Below are 16051 nucleotides of genomic sequence, written 5' to 3'. Positions count from 1 at the left end.
TTCCTGGGCATCTACCTGGCTGCCCTTGTGAGCAATGGCCTCATCATCACAGCTGTAGCCTGTGTCCACCACGTCCACACCCCCATGTACTTCTTCCTCCTCAAACTCTCCCTCTTCGACCTTGGCACCATCTCCACCACTGTCCCCAAATCCATGGCCAATTCCCTGTGGGACACCAGGGCCATTTCCTACTGGGGATGTGCTGCCCAGCTCTTCCTGGTTGCCTTCTTGTTTGCAGGAGAGTCTTCTCTTCTCACTGTCATGGCCTATGACCGCTTTGTTGCCATCTGCAGACCCCTGCACTACGGGACCATCATGGGCAGCAGAGCTTGTGTCAGAATGGCAGCAGCCGCCTGGGACAGTGGTTTTCTCACTGCTGTGCTGCACACTGCTAACACATTTTCACTACCACTCTGTGAAGGCAACACAGTGGACCAGTTCTTCTGTGAAATTCCCCAGATCCTCAAGCTCTCCTGCTCAGACTCCTACCTCAGGGAAGTTGGGCTTATTGTGGTTAGTTCCTGTTTATTCTTTGGGTGTTTCATTTTCATTGTGCTGTCCTACGTGCAGATCTTCACTGCTGTGCTGAGGATCCCCTCTGAGCAGGGACGGCACAAAGCCTTTCCCATGTGCCTCCCTCACCTGGCCGTGGTCTCCCTGTTTGTCAGCACTATCCTGTTTGCCTACCTGAAGCCCCCCTCCATCTCCTCCCCAGCTCTGGATCTGGTGGTGATTGTTCTGTACTCAGTGGTGCCTCCAGCAGTGAACCCTCTCATCTACAGCATGAGGAACAAGGAGCTCAAAGATGCCCTGAGGAAAGTGATTTCATGGACGTTTTTCAGCAGTGGGAAAATTGCCTTTGCTCTCCACAAATGACTCCCGCTGTGTCCTGTACCAGGAATGAGCTTTGTTTTTTTGCTTTATTTTCATTATTATTGCTGTTGTTATTATCATTTTTTACCATGTTGCTACAGAATTGCCTGGATTCATTCCACTTTTCCTGAGAATGCTCGTTCTCACCAGGTGCCCATATAAAATTGTGTCTAACACTGGGTCAGAGCTGACTCCCTCACAGTATCTCTGTAATAAAGTAGGTTCTTCCAGGTGCAGTGCCTGAAGGCTGGGCTCTTCATCCAGAGCTGCTGTCCCTCAGGCCCTGTCCCCCTGTCCATGTCCTTGAGACAATAGCTCTCCCACCCCACATGCTGGTCCTTACCCCAGATGTCACCCCCAGACAAGGCTTTGTGCCCAGCTGAAGGATTGGGCATCCAGCTGTGTGCCCTGGGAGGATGAGTCCTCTGCTGGGTCCTCTGCAGGGCTAGCAGGGAGCATGCAGGGGAGGCCCTGGGGCCATCTACTGGGCCTCTAGACCATCCTCCTCCCATAGGGGGGCCTCGTACAGGGTCTGTCAGAACAAAGATCCAGCCCAGCTTGTTGCTGCATGAACAGAGAGGAGAAGCTACCCCAGGAAACTCCTCCCACCCCCAGCCCCTCATACCAGCCATTTCCAGCACTGGCCATTGCCCATGGTGCTGGTGAGGAGTGATCTTGGAATGTGACCAGCTCCATCTGCCTGCTGGGCTCAGCACTTGTGTAGGGGGGGGGGGAATGGCCATCCTGCCTGGCCTCTTTCCCTGGGCCCAGGCACCAGCAGACCCCAGAGCATGGCCTTCTGCTAAACCCAGGGGCACAGCATCAGGGATGGGCAGGGGCTGGGCGCTGGTGGGAGGCTGCAGAGCAAGAGGGCATGTGGGGGATGGGGCACCAAGGACTGTCATGGTGACCATTCTAGGGGAGTGTTTCCCCACTCCTGAATGCCTCCTGCACTGTGTGGTGCCTGCATAGTGGGGCCATGAGGCCACGTGAAGGGCAGCAGGGCTGGGTCAGCGCAGGGATGGGGTGCAGATGTGAGCCACGACACTCCAGAAGCTCCCGACGGTTGTGGAGGGGACTCACTGCTGTTTGTGTGGTTGAGGGTCTCTTGGTGGCTGCAGCCACCAGCACCACCTGTCAGGACTCCCAGACCCAGGAGAGATGGTCAGTGCCCTGCACCACAGCTCACAGTGCCCCTCTCCTGTGTCACAGTCCTCTCTCAGGAGCACTGCCAGGTTCGTCACTCCCTGCCCAGGTGATTGCTGGAGCTGCTGGAGGTCCTCTCTCCTCACGCCTGCTGAACCCAGCTCTGCCCTGGTGTCAGCCCACAGGCTCTGCCCTGGGTCATGCTATGTCTCCATACGCTCTCCTCTGAGACCATGTAGGGACCCACAGTGCATAGCTCTGCTTGGGGCTGGCCACCACAGCCTGCCTGAGTGGTCCCGGGAGATCCCAGCAAGGCTGTGCTTGGAGATGAGGCTGTGATTGTCATCGGTCAACAAAGATGGGATGGTCTGGCTGGGGGCCAAGGGAAGGAAAGGAGGAGAGAACAAGGAGAAGATGCAGGAAGGGAAATTTCAAATGAGTTGAAGGAAAAAAACAAAGAAATAATCATGGTAGTTAAGCAGCACTGGGGCAGGTGCCAGGAGATCTTTAAAAACACTCCTGGAGAAAGTACTTACCAACCTGATCTAACTGTCAAGTTTGCCCTTAGAGCAGATTGTGGTCCTGGAGATCTCCAGCAGTCCCTTCCAACCCAAATCCTCTAGGAGGAAGGGGCTGGAAAGTGGAGTCCTGGGCAGGGGACACTGTTGTGGGGTTGAGGCCTTGCTGCCATTTGCACTGCCTGGTCAAGCCTGTCCTCAGAGTCACACAGTGAGTGAGTTTATCCTCCAAAGGAGTCTCTGCTCCATGGGCAACAGGAGTCAAACCAGTACTGGGAGATTGCAGAAAAGTTCTCAGGAACATGCCAGGCATTCAGCCCCTTTGACTGCTGAGGTGTCCCCAGAATGGTGCTTTGCCTCCTGGGTCTGAAGGGCTGAGAAATCTTTGGAGCCAGAGCAGACCGGAGTGCCACCTCCTGGACTTTAAGGTTACAGGGCATCAGGAGGGCTGTACCGGCTGCAGGCAGGGAATCAGTGCCCTGGGGCATGAGCAGATCCCCCTCTGCCCTCCCCTCTCTCTTCACTGCCCGGAACAGAGATAATGTTTCCCATGTTGGCCCTCCCTGCCAGGCTCTATTCCCAGCTGGGGGGGCTCAGACTTCACAATCAGGAAACGCAGGAGAGCCCAGTGTCACCTAGAGGAGCAGGGTCCCACCACACCTGCTGGGTGGCCAGGACTGCACCATGCAGACCCCACTCTGTTCACCGCACACCTCCTGCGTGGGGCTGGGGGGGTGCCCAGCAAGAAGGCAGGCACACCTGGGGGTCTGCTGCCGTTGGTGTGGTGGCCTTTGGACCAGCCTCTGTCTGTAAGGGACTCAGGAGCTTCTCTGCCTCCATGTTAGTGGCAAAGTTAGTGTCCCAGCTTCTTCTCTCTGGAGAGCTGAGGATTTAATTCTCGGGAGAAAGCGAAAAAGGAAAGCCTTTTGTCAATGGGACTTATACTATGCTGTCCACTCTCTACGGCCTTCTCCTGCTCTATCACCCCAGAAATCCTTTACAAGGGGCATTTTTTGGTATCTGACCCTGCTTTGAGCAGCTGGTTGCACTACAGGCCTCCTGTGGTCCCTACAGCCTGAATTATCCTAAAAGCCCATGACCTCAGGCCCCATGTCAAGCACAGAGCAAATGGGACAGGAGTCACTTGTGCTTTATGGACCATCTAAAAAAGGCAGGTGAACACTTCCTCCTCCTCCCCATTACCTGGGAGACACTGCCTCAGGTGTATTTACATGATCCCTGAACTTCTTTGCATCCACCTTTAACCACACAGAAGTCCATTGCCTGGATCCCCTCAGTGGTGAGGGGAGAAATGCAGACTTTTCTGCAGGGTGAGTTCTCTACCTCTGTAGTTGCACCTCTAGGTAGATGGTGCCATCCTGCCCTTTCTTTCTTGCCTGAAACTCAGACTGGATGGGGATGTGAATGTGGAGGTTGTCTGTCACTGCAGTGACCTTGAGAAGGTGGAGAGGTAGGAGGAATAACAGAATCAACACCCTGGACTGCAGCAGAGAGGATTTCATCTTGTTCAGGATCTGCTTGTCAGGATCCCACAGGTGACTGCCCTGGAGGGCAGAGGAGCCATGGAGCTCTCTTAGATCATCAGGGACAAAGTCCTTGAAGCACAGGAACACAGGAGAATATGCAGGAAAGTCCATCGGGGCCTGGCCTGAGGCTGACAGAGATGAGCAGGGACTTTGTGATTTAAGACTTGAAAAGGCAGAAGGAAGTGCACAGAGGGTTGGAAGGGGAATGGACTGCCCAGGAAGAGGACACAGCCATTATGTGTGGTGGAAGGGATGGAGTTAGGCAAGCCAAAGCTCAGCGGGAGCTGGCACTGGAGCTAGCAAGAGATGGAGATGGCAACCGGAAGGGCTTCTGTAAGGACGTTGGCAGCACAAGGCAGGCAGACAAGGAAAGGGTGGTCTCCCTGCTCAGTGGGGCAGGGGACATAGTGACAAAGACAGGGGAAGGGCTGAGGAGCTCATTGCCTCTTTTACCTTGTCTTTTACTGGTCTTGTCTACTGCCAGACCTCCCTGGCCCCCAAGTCCTTTGGCAGCATCTGTGTTAGCAAAGCCTCACCCATGGCAGAGGAAGATGCAGCTGGGGAGGAACTTTGCCCAGTGGGCACACACAAGTCCATGGAACCAGATGGGAAGCACCCCAGGGTTCAGGGAGAGGTGGCCAGAGTCGTTTTAATGCTGCAGTTGGTCATCTTTTAAAAGTCAGGGTGATTAGGGAGGTTCCTGATGACTGGGAAAAGGCAGACATTGCGCCCATTTTCCAGAAGGGCAAGAGGGAGGATCTGGGCAACGACAGGCTGGTCCTCTTCATCTCAGTCCCTGGGAAGGTGATGGAGCAAATCCTCCTGGAAACCATCTCCAAGCATAGGAAGGACAAGGCCTGGAAGAGGCAGCATGGCTTGACCAAGGGGAAATGGAAACCATGCCTGACCAACCTGATTGCCTTCTGCCATCAGATGAATGCCTGCGTGCACAAGGGGAAAGTAGGGAATTTTGTGAATGTTCACTTTAGCAAGGCCTTTCACACAGTCTCAAGTGCTGTGATTCAGTGAAGAGGCAGAGGAAGAATAAAGGAGAGAGAGGCAGAAGAAGAGATCTGAAACATGTCCATTTAAATAAATTAGTTCCTCAGAACAAAGTTTCTCCATGCAGAGGATTGCCAGCAAATGAATTTTCAAGAAGAACGTCTCTCTCTCTATATATATGTTTACGCTCGCATAGACAGACTAATTCCTGTAGTGCATGAACATGGTGCTGCCAATGAATAAGAAAGAAAAAAATATTTCACAGTTGTAAAAACTGTGGGAAGTTTTGGAAATGAGGATTTTTTTGTCAATTATTGCACTGAAGATGTTATAGAGGCTCCTTTAAAATATTGCTTAAACACAGGTATGTTGAGATTTCCTTGAAGCTGGTCACCCTGCTTTCCTCACCAGTCGAGAGAGACCGACACCTCAGAGTGAGACATGCTCTGTGCAAAGAGTGAAGGGTAACATGGACAGCCCTGGGCAGGGGGTGATCTTCTGATTCCTGGGCTCTGTGTGAGACACAACAATATCCTGTTTAGTGGTGTAGGCCTGATTATAACAGAAAAGTTTAGAAAAGGACAATAAAAATGAAACAAGAAAGAAAATAAGACAACGATTTAAGGAAAAAAATGCTTTGTTAAAGTTTCCACCTTTTCATTTTTTTGTGCTCTTATTGTCTTTCTTGATTTGTTCTGTTTCAGTACACTAGTGTTCTGGGGAGATTATGCATTATCTTTTTGTCTGAAAAGGAAAGAGATTTTCAGAACTGTGGTGGGATGCAGTCACAGGGTCATTGGTGGCTGGTGCCATTGCAGGTGCCCTGTCCCCTCTGCCCAACCTCCATCTGTGGCTCCGAGGTGCTCTGGTCTCCTGCAGGTCCCCTGTGAGAGCTGCCAGGCCCAGGCAGGTGCCTCAGAGACACCGGGGCCTCTCAGAGTGCCACTGAATGTTTATGGTTAGACACGTGATCTCTGCCTGAAAAGGTGAAGAACTGTTCTCAACATTACAAAAATAAATAAATGAGAACATTTACATCAGCTGAAATGACTGAATAATTTTTGAAAAATGTCAGTGTTTTCCGCTGATGACATAATGGAAATTTGGAGGAAGGGCATGAATCTCAGGAGAAGAAATGTTGATCTGCCCCTAAACTTGCATTACCACTGCTCTGTCTGTTATGCTGTGGTTTTAACCTCACTAATCTTTCAACTATTTCCACATGCCCTGATTAAACTGATCATTTCTAAAGTCAACTGTTTGTCAGACTATCTGGGCATATGCACTTTCCATAGATTCCCAGTCTTCCTCCTCCCCTTACTCTTTGTTGTTCGGATACCTCCCAACTCTCCAGTTGCTGCTTTAAGCTTCAGGGAGTCTGAAGCTTGCCTTGTCTTTCAGCAGTCTAACTGTCTCTTCAACCAACTCCTTCACTGTGTGTCTATTCAGCCTTTCCTATCTATTTGTGAAGAACATTTCAAGGAAGGTATTTCCTTATAGACTGTGGACCTCACTGGAGGCAACTTGAACTTCACATAGAGTTGAGGAGTGTATTTTACTTCTTATGACACCGGATCAATTTTATTTGTGTTTGATCGCAATTAAGACAAATCCTTCTGGGTCTTTTTGCAGCTAGTTGTCTAAGGAAAGCAGGTGGGAATTGGTGCCCATGAGCTGTAACATTCAGCTCCAGCCTTGAGTGGCAAAAGGTCAGATTTGAACAAGAGTGATCTAAGTCCCCAGTGGCTGATGAGAGAAATGGCAGGGCTGGGGAGGTAGGGAGCAATATTTTGCATGGATGTCTGACCTCCAGGATGGTGCTTTTCCTACATGTCCAGACCTCATTAGGACATACTGTCGGCCAGTATGAATTGGAGAATGTGGGTATGACTTATTCTGAAAACTGAAGAATCATGAAATCTTAAGAAGCAGACATCTTTCTTTTTCAGGTGCTCATTGAAATCTGCCTTCTTTCAAAACACTCCTGAAACCTCTCCAATTAGCCACACAAGGATGGACAAACTGAAGAAAATTATGGGGAGAGGCATGGCTCCTTAGGGGTTTTTGCATCTTAATGACCCCTCAGGTGTCTTTGGTGCTGAGTCCATGAACCTCCAATGCTGAGAAGGAGCTGAAGCAACCTCTCAAGAAGTTAAAGTCAGAAGAAAATCCCAAGTTTCCTGGAGAGTTAACAGGTCCCACTGAGGGCCATTATCAACAAAGGCTCCTCAGGGGCTGATTAGAGCCGAAAGTTGGAGGCCCTGATTGCAGGTAGGCAAAGGCAATGTGAGGGTGACTGTGATGCCAAGTCAACCTTGATGTGTGTTATCAAGCAGAGTGACCAGGCACTGACAGCCAGCCCCTGGGTAGGGTGATCCTTTCCCTCACATGTTGCTCAGGGCTCTTCCTGGGAGCAGTGTCAGGGTGGGGTTGTGTGCAATGCCTGGTGCAGGACAACGATACAGCACCTCCTGGGCTCCGTGAAGGTGAGCAGGCAGCAAGGCCACAGTGCTGTAAGGAAACGTCATCTTGTTGTGGGCCTCTGTGGCAGAGACACTAGCCATAGGAAATGAGACAAAGACCTCAGTTCTTTTGGAAGGTTTCAGCCTTGGCATTGACCTCAGTCATCTCCACCACAGACTGTCCTATGCTGTCCCAAAGCTGCACCTGATTCCCTGCAGCCTCTAGACACCCAACCTGCTTCCCCACCTTGCTCTCACTGCAGGATCTCCCCACCTTTACTGACATCCTGCTGTCCTTGCTGGCTGCTCCTTGAAACAAAAGGCAAGGGGCTGATCACAGAGACCCTCTGGGTGTCCTGTTGCACCACAGCACTACCCTACGAGTGACATTCTTGTTACGTGAAGTGCAGTCTGAACCTCTCAAGATGCACTTTGTGGCTCTTTCCCCTTTTCATGCTGCTTCCTACTACCAAGAAAAGCTCCTTCATCTCTGAACCCACCCTGTCACAGGCAGTCACAGGTGACTACTGTATTGGCCTTAGCCTCTGCTTCAGCAGGCTAAAGAGGCCCTGGTCCCTCAGGCTCTCCATACAGGCCATGTGCTTCAGACCCCCAATGCCCTCTTGGCAGACCTCCTCTGGACCCTCTCCAGTTGCTCCCCTATTCCTCCAGCACTGGGTGTACCATACTGGGACACACTGTTCCAGACATGTGGCCACAGCAGTGCTGAGTGGAGGAGGATAAGAACTGCCCTTGCCTGGGTGGCCACGCTTTTCCTAATGCCGTCCTGTATGCAGCTGGCCTCATTTGTGGTGAGCATGCACCACTGGCTCATATGGCACCTGTCGTAATGTCCAGGGCCTTCTCCTCAGAGTCACTCTTCTGCTGGTCAGGTCTCTGCCTGTCCTGATGCACGTGTTCTTCTGCCCTTCTGATGAGCCTTTCAAAGAGGACAGGATGTGGGGTAGACCCCTGCATACCCCACCTTTCCCTGGCTTCCTGGTCAAGCATGACCCATTCATGAAAACCCTCTGAGCTCCATCATCCAACCAGCTTTCTGCCCATCTGCATGTCTACTGGACATCCACTACTCTCTTCTCCTCCACAAGTGCAGGTCTTTTACCACAGAAGGCAATCAGGTGGGTCAGGAATAATTTACCTAACCGTATTGTTGTCCTGCATTAGTCATTGCGCTCCTCTGTAATGGTGAAAGGAGGTTCCCACTAGGAGACCAAAGCCTGCAGTGCCCAAGGCCAGGGAGGAACAGAGCTGGGCCATGCAGGAATGCCAGGAGAGGTGTTGGTGGCCTGAGCTGACTTTGCAGCACCATTGGGCCTGTGACAGACTTCTTGAACCAATCTCCAGGAAGGACAATGTGCCACTGAAGAAGTCCCTGGGCATGTCCAGGCTGTGATCCAGCCACCCTGAGGTTCACATTAGCCTAGTCCTTGTTCGTATCATCTGGCGGGATGAGAAGAGGTTTGGGAGGAGAAGAGTGAGAAGGGTTTGAGAGTGCAGAGTCTAGAGCAGAGATGTTGCTGTGATGTGCCTCCCATTTATGCAGCGCCCATGGATGTAGACGGGATGGACTTTCCCTAAAGGCAGTATTGGGATTCATTTGTCTGGGCACAGGTAGTAACCCCGAGATGCCCTGCGGTCCTTGCCCAGCAATCACTCCAAAGGGGCATTCTTTTTCTGTAGGTCCCATGCTGTATCTGCTAGACACATGTGGTTGTGCTGGACACCCCAGGCACCTGAAGTGGATCTGCCAGCCTATTTCTATGTCATTAGATCAAGTGTCTGCACTGAACTACAACAGCTGTTTTTAGCATTGGGATCTTCATCTGTCTCAGTTTCATAGTGAGTGGGGCTCTAGTTGTAGCAGGCATCTAGTGTCATTTCTGATGGCCAAGGAAATTTCTCACCTGGCCCCCAGCTGATGCTCTAGGAGGATGTGGGTCTCACAGAGCAAGCAGACACTGGCACATGCCTGGGGCCACCTCTGTCTCTTCAACTGTCCCCAGGTGTTTGTGCGTGAGCAACTGACTCCCACGCTCCATCTCCAGTGATTACAATGGGAGCATAGACAAGGAGCTCCCATGCAGACCTCTATGTTGTGCCCACTTTTATTTTCACCTCCTGTGAGTTTGTGGAGTTCACGGGAGGGATCTGAATCCCACTCCAGCCCAGGGGCTTCTAAACGGACATGAGACGCCCAGATTGACTGATGTGAATCAACACCTGAACCATGTGTCCATGAGCTCCCCTCTTTTCCCCTCTAGGTATCCTGCCTTGTTAAGAGATGAGAATCGGGGCTTCCAGAGTGGGACATTTCCACCTTTCATAGATATAGTCATCCTCTGATGAAATAAACTGCAATGTTGGAATCAGTCTCTCTGCACTCTTTAGGAAAGGACAGTAGGTGATTATTTTAGTCTACTTCAGGGAACATTTCCCAGGAGGAGGCAGCACAAGGGACAGAGAAATTCACGACTTCAGCTGGGCCCCTGCTCCTGAGTGGGGCTGGGCTTCAGGGACAGAGGGAGCTCATGGCAACTGGGCAGCACAGCCCAAAGACAGCTGCATCCAGAAGCAGCTCCTCTGCAAAGAGTAGCAGGGCTCTGAGTACTGCCTGCTGCTGCTGACATGAGATGAGAAGTGAAAAGCAGTGTGGAGTGGGAGGACAGAGAGCTCCTTGTGGGAGAAATCTTCACAGCCTTTTGCACAGTAAGTCTCTGGCTGCAGGGCAATGCTAGTGTGGTTCCTGGAGGGGTCTGCTAAACCCATCCTGCCCCATGGCAGTTTTTTAAGGATCATTCTCCCAGCTTCTTCTTTGCAGAGGAGGAGGAGGAGACACTTCAGAGCAGGGATTCCCAGCCACACCGTCACAGGGACCTGGCATCCTGCTCCTTTCTTCCAGGGATGGCTGCAGGGGTGTGAAGCCTGGGTATGCACACAGGTCTACATGGAATGTAATTCACAGCAATGTCCCTGTCCCAGGGTGCTGTGTGCCTGGGGCAGTGACTCTGCTGCCTGCAAGAGTCAGCACTCAGCCTGCCTGCCCGGGGAGCTCCCCACGACACTGCAGGGAGAAGCTCTGGGTGGGAGGAGAGACCCCTGTCCGGGCAGGTACTTTCTCCAACTGAGAGGCTGCTGTGTGGTTCTGGGCTGGGGAACATATCCAGAGGTGACTTTTCAATAGGAATGACAAGGCAGGGGACACCTGAAAGGGAAGGAGCTGTCATGAGTCTGTGCTTTCAGTTCTTTTCTGTTTAGGTGGAATGAAATGGGATTGGATCTGTCAGGTTTAGACAGGGGACGGAGGCTCCAAAAGAGTGACACTGAGAGAGGATCAGTTCTGGGAGGGACTCAGCAAATGCCTTCATCCACCCCTCAACCTACAGACAGAGCCAGCATCACCTTTCCGGCCTCAGCAAGGTTTCTCTCACCTGCTCCTTAGCACCTGCAAAAAAGAAGGTGCCCCTGGGCAGAGCCCTTTGCCCGGGAGGTTTCTGCAGGGCAGAGCTGAGCGCCCAGAGGGTGGGATGGGGTGTGTGAGCACTGAGAGGGGAGAGACATGGGGATGGAGAAACAGCTCCCCGCAGGGACGGCTCCAGGCAGCAGCGTCATGCTCAAAGTGTGGGAGGAAACTACCAACTCTAAGACCTCCTCTCCTCTCCCAGCCAGCACAGCCCTCTGCTCTCAAGGCTGGGGGGTGCAGGGCAGGAGTCCTTTCCTCAGCAGCAGGACATGCAGGAGAGGAGACACTCCTGAGTGCCCCTCTGTCCCTCCCTGGCCCTGCCTCCCTCTCCACAAATATCATGGTATAGCTCCATGTTTCCCACCTGTCCATGCTGCCCTTGTGCTTCCCCTTGGACTCTCTGGGCAGGGGGGTTTCTGATGCAGTTCAGACACCGATTTTATGGGACCTGCCATGAAGATGTGTCCTTGACAATGAGGTGCCCAAATGCTGCTCTAACCTGTGGGTGTCCAGACAATGCAGTGTGGGGGTCTGGGAATGAGCCAGGTCTCTCGTCAGGACACCCCATCCTTAGGACATTCCGCCATTTCCCTGGGGTGTCTGGCTGGGCTGCAAGCTGCCCTCCACAAGGACACAGCTCTCCCATTGCAGCTGCGTGTTATCTAGGTGTCCCAGGGAGAAGCCACCTAGATCCTGAGGCCATGCTGAGACATGCTGCTGGGTGGCTGGATGTGGGCAGCTGGAAGGAGCCTGATGTGCTGCTGGCTAAAAGAAGACGGCTGAGACCTGCCTCACATTCCCTCAGAAAGAGTGCTGATGGGCACTTTGCAAGTGCATTCCTCTGCTCTCCGCAGAATCATTTCTTTTTCGGGTAACATGAGTGCAACTGTCCTCCACCTCCAAGGTGCGAGCACAGGGCATCTGGGAACAAGGCAGATGGACAGGCCAGCTCTGCTCCCTCTGCACTAAAGCCAGAGTGAATCCTTTTGCCTCTCCAGAATCACAGCTGCTCACTCTGAGTGCAGCAGCAATGCTGAGGATTTCTGTCTGCAGGAATCCTCCTCAGGTGTGACAGGGTCAGCTAAAGAAAACCAAAGAAGCCTTAAAACTATTCATGAATCCACATTATGTGCAACTAGGAGTGAAGGTGCTGAAAATGCCTTCAACATTATGAGTGGATGGAATCTGACTGGAACTGGGAATATAACAGTGTAGTCACCCCTCTTCCCATGTCCACAGTGCTGTAGGTCAGGGCTGAATCCTCCGGAGCACACAGCCAGAGGCCCCTGCTCCTCATGTCAAACTCAGCCAGCATAAACCAGAGCTCAAGCCATGGAGCTCAATGATGGTGCTGCTGAGATGGGGAGAAGTAACATTTGTGTGTTTGTGGGAGGCTATGAGAAATTTTTGCTCAGAGAAGTCTGACCTAACTTGTCAATATCTCTTCTTCATCACACAGTCCCCCTGTGCCACAAAGCATCAAATGTCCAATGGCAGCTCCCTCAACGAGCTCCTCCTCCTGGCATTCGCGGACACACGGGAGCTGCAGCTCTTGCACTTCTCGCTCTTCCTGGGCATCTACCTGGCTGCCCTCCTGGGCAATGGCCTCATCATCACAGCTGTAGCCTGCGACCACCGCCTCCACACCCCCATGTACTTCTTCCTCCTCAACCTCTCCCTCCTCGACATTGGCACCATCTCCGTCATTGTCCCCAAATCCATGGCCAATTCTCTGAGGGAAACCAGGGCCATTTCCTACTCAGGATGTGTTGCCCAGTTCTTTCTTATTCTCTTTTTCTTTTTGGCTGAGTATTCTCTTCTCACAGTCATGGCCTACAACCGCTACGTTGCCATCTGCAAGCCCCTGTACTACGGGACCATCATGGGCAGCAGAGCTTGTGTCAAAATGGCAGCAGCTGCCTGGGCCAGTGCTTTTCTCAATGCTGTGCTACACACTGCTAAAACATTTTCAGTACCACTCTGCAAAGGCAACAGAGTGGACCAGTTCTTCTGTGACATTCCCGGGATCCTCAAGCTCTCCTGCTCGGATTCCTACCTCAGGGTGTTTTGGGCAGTTGTGATTAGTGTTTGTTTAGGCTTTGGGTGTTTTGTTTTCATTGTGCTGTCCTACGTGCAGATCTTCACTGCTGTGCTGAGGATCCCCTCTGAGCAGGGACGACACAAAGCCTTTTCCATGTGCCTCCCTCACCTGGCCGTGGTCTCCCTACTTGTCAGCACTGTAATCTTTGCCACCCTGAAACCTCCCTCCATCTCCTCCCCAGCTCTGGATCTGGTGCTGGCTGTTCTCTATGCAGTGGTGCCTCCAGCAGTGAACCCCCTCATCTACAGCATGAGGAACAAGGAGCTGAAAGACGCACTGAGGAAACTGGTTCAGTAGGTACAATGTCAGCACCAGTAACTCTCCCATGTGCATCTGCTCCTCATTCCCAGGGTATTTGGCAACATAGCTAGGTGTTGCTCATGTCTTTCTTTCCTACTTACTTTTTTCTGTTACATTCTCCTAAAAGAAAACATATTTTGCTTTGTGCCACTTGTGTCACGTGTCACTTTGCAGTGTCTCTTTTGGCGCCGACACTAAGGGAGCTCAGGGGCACAGAGTCAGGCTCAGACAAGCAGAGGCATGGGGAGACCATGGGTCCTGTGTCCACTAGGAGAGCTCAGCTCCTGTGGCCACAGTCAAGGTATTATCTCATACCCCTCTCCTGTGAGGGTGGCAGCCGGCTGTCACCATGGGCTGGTCCCTTCCCTCTACAGCGTTCCAACACTCCAAGCAGAGTGAGAGTGGAAAGGAGGAGAGTTTGGACGAAGTCTGTGGGAACAGACCCTCTGTTCCTCAGAACCATTCCCCCACTGCCACAGCAGGCAATTCTTCACTGCAGCCTTCACTTGGGGGCTGCAGCTTTCTTGGAGACATGTCCACCAACAGCAGCAGGACTTTCTCTTCTCAGGGCTTTTCTCCTCATTTCCACACTGCCCTGCCTTGCTCTGAAGCGTGTGTATGGCCTCAGTGCTCTTGTAACGTGCTGGTGGTAGGTTTGTGCTTCCCTGTGCATTCCTGTGAGCTCAGGCAGGACCAGGCATTGGGTGCATTTATGCCAGACCTGCCCTGCACAAGAACATTGCTATAATAAAAGGCGATGCCCTTCATCATGTGCCTGAAGTCTGGCCTTTCTTCAGAAGCTGCAGTCAAAAATATGCCCAAAGCAATGGCACCATAGAAGGGCCTGCTGCTCTGCTTGTGACCTCCATGGGATGCAGGGGACAAGCTCAGAGTCTCCATGTGATCTGTTAGGGACTGAGGGCTGGATGCAGGGTTCATCTGTTGGTGACCAGTGTCAGTGGAGCTGGTGAACGGTCTCTGAATTTCCTGCCTGAGGCTGTCCCACAGGTGACAGTGCTGATGAGAGACGTCCATCCTTCTAGAGATTAATCTGAGCCCCAGGAGAGCTCAGGGGATCTCCAGGGACAGTGTGTGGTGGGGGTGGGCAGTGAGTGGAGCCTCACAAAGTGAGGGACGGTCCACAGTGGAGTGACCAGAAGGTAGAGCACTAAATGCAGGTATGCATGGGGAAATGAGGGCTCTGCAATTCCCAGAGAGGCAGTGGGGACCCAGGAGGCGCAGGGAAGGGGCACTGGAGAGTGATTCCTGCACCCTCAGAGAAACACCACAGGCTGGAGCTAGTGCACGCCCAGACACATCTCCTGCCATTGCAAATGCCCTGGGGTCACTCTGAGCACTGCCCATGCGCACAGACATGCACCAGCAGTATCAGTCGTGTTTTGCCGTGTCTAGCTGGATCTGCTTCCTGCTGTGACCAGCATGGGCAGGGCCGAGTCAGGAGTCACCCCACGGCCTCATGACCCTGCAGCCACTCACTCTGCAGAGCAGCACTGCCAGTGGAGGGCACTGTGGGGAGCACAGGGCAGGGGTGCAGGAACAGAAAGGCTTTCTGGGGAGCAGGGATGTCCCAGGAGAAAAGCAGGGCAGCATTCAGAGATAGGAAATGAGAAGGAGAACCAGGTTTCCCTGTGCACCAGCTGGGGCAGGCAGCTCTGTCCCCAAGGCAGCAGGAGCTGCCAGAGGGGCTGCAGGGCCAGGGCTCTCGTGCTATGCTGAGCAGCAGGGTGGGCATGGAGGGGCTGCAGGCAGACAGGGAGGGGGATGTGCTGTGCACAAGAGCAGGGGAGAAGAGAATGACTGGTGTCATTGCAGGGCTTTGTCCCCCTTGCTGGGGAGCTGCTGCCCTTGTCCTTGGGTCATGCCTGAGTTACACCGTGGACATGCCTGTGCCTGACCCTGCACCTCTCGGGTGCTGACCTGACCCTGTCCCTGTCCTGCTGACCTGACTCCCTGTCTCTGCCTTGGACCTGCCTCCACACTACAGTCAAGAAAGCCTTGGCAAGGGAAGCTGGGACCCGAGCAGATCCCAGAGAAGGCTGTAGGTACAAAAGGTGACCCCATATCCATAGCAGCAGCTCTTGCCTAACAGCCAATTTAAAGGTGTAGGGGGAACGTTGGATTTGGACCCCTTACACAGGTCAAAGTGCACAGAAAGTCTTAGCTGGATTAAAAAAGCAAGGACAGCCACCTGGAGTATGATTTTATGATACATAGTTATGACAACAGGTGTTTCTGTGTCACAGAAACACTTGAGTGTTTATGCACCCTTTGTGGTGGGGTTCCTGCTACAAAGAGGGTGTTGTCGGGATCAGCAAAAGCAGGGCTGCTCGGTGCAGGAAGCGGAGCTGGGAGCCAAGGGTGCTGGCAAGGCAGGCAGGGAAGTGCACCACTGACGAGAGGTCCCATCCTGCAGTGCCCAGAGAAGAGGAGTGGAGCAGGTTTGCGGACGGTAACTGAGGTCAGAGACAGTCCAGCGATGGGCGGACAGGACTGGAGGGCTCCAACCAGCCTTGCTTTGTGCGGGAGGTTGGACTGGAGACCTCCGGAGTTCCCTTCCCACCAAAACTCCTCTGTGATTCCATGAATTCTTGCTCCTCAGC

The 16051-nt window shown here is 52.7% G+C and overlaps 1 protein-coding gene across 1 annotated transcript in view; it reads right to left on the bottom strand.

Moving 5' to 3' along the window:
* Nucleotides 1-3377, bottom strand: part of LOC136996018 (olfactory receptor 14A16-like) — a gene marked incomplete at its 3' end in the record, with an annotated part of 47494 nt that extends 44117 nt beyond the window's left edge. The window contains exons 1-2 of the mRNA XM_067317014.1: nucleotides 3297-3377; nucleotides 16-165 (exon numbers count right to left, since the gene is read on the bottom strand). Coding sequence (XP_067173115.1) covers nucleotides 16-165; nucleotides 3297-3377 — 231 coding nt within the window. The remainder of the gene's footprint in view (nucleotides 1-15; nucleotides 166-3296) is intronic.
* Nucleotides 3378-16051: the final 12674 nt, after the last annotated feature.

The sequence above is a fragment of the Apteryx mantelli genome, unplaced genomic scaffold, assembly GCF_036417845.1.
Source record: "Apteryx mantelli isolate bAptMan1 unplaced genomic scaffold, bAptMan1.hap1 HAP1_SCAFFOLD_20, whole genome shotgun sequence".
Taxonomy (NCBI): domain Eukaryota; kingdom Metazoa; phylum Chordata; class Aves; order Apterygiformes; family Apterygidae; genus Apteryx; species Apteryx mantelli.
This window is presented reverse-complemented; position numbering and strand designations above follow the sequence as displayed.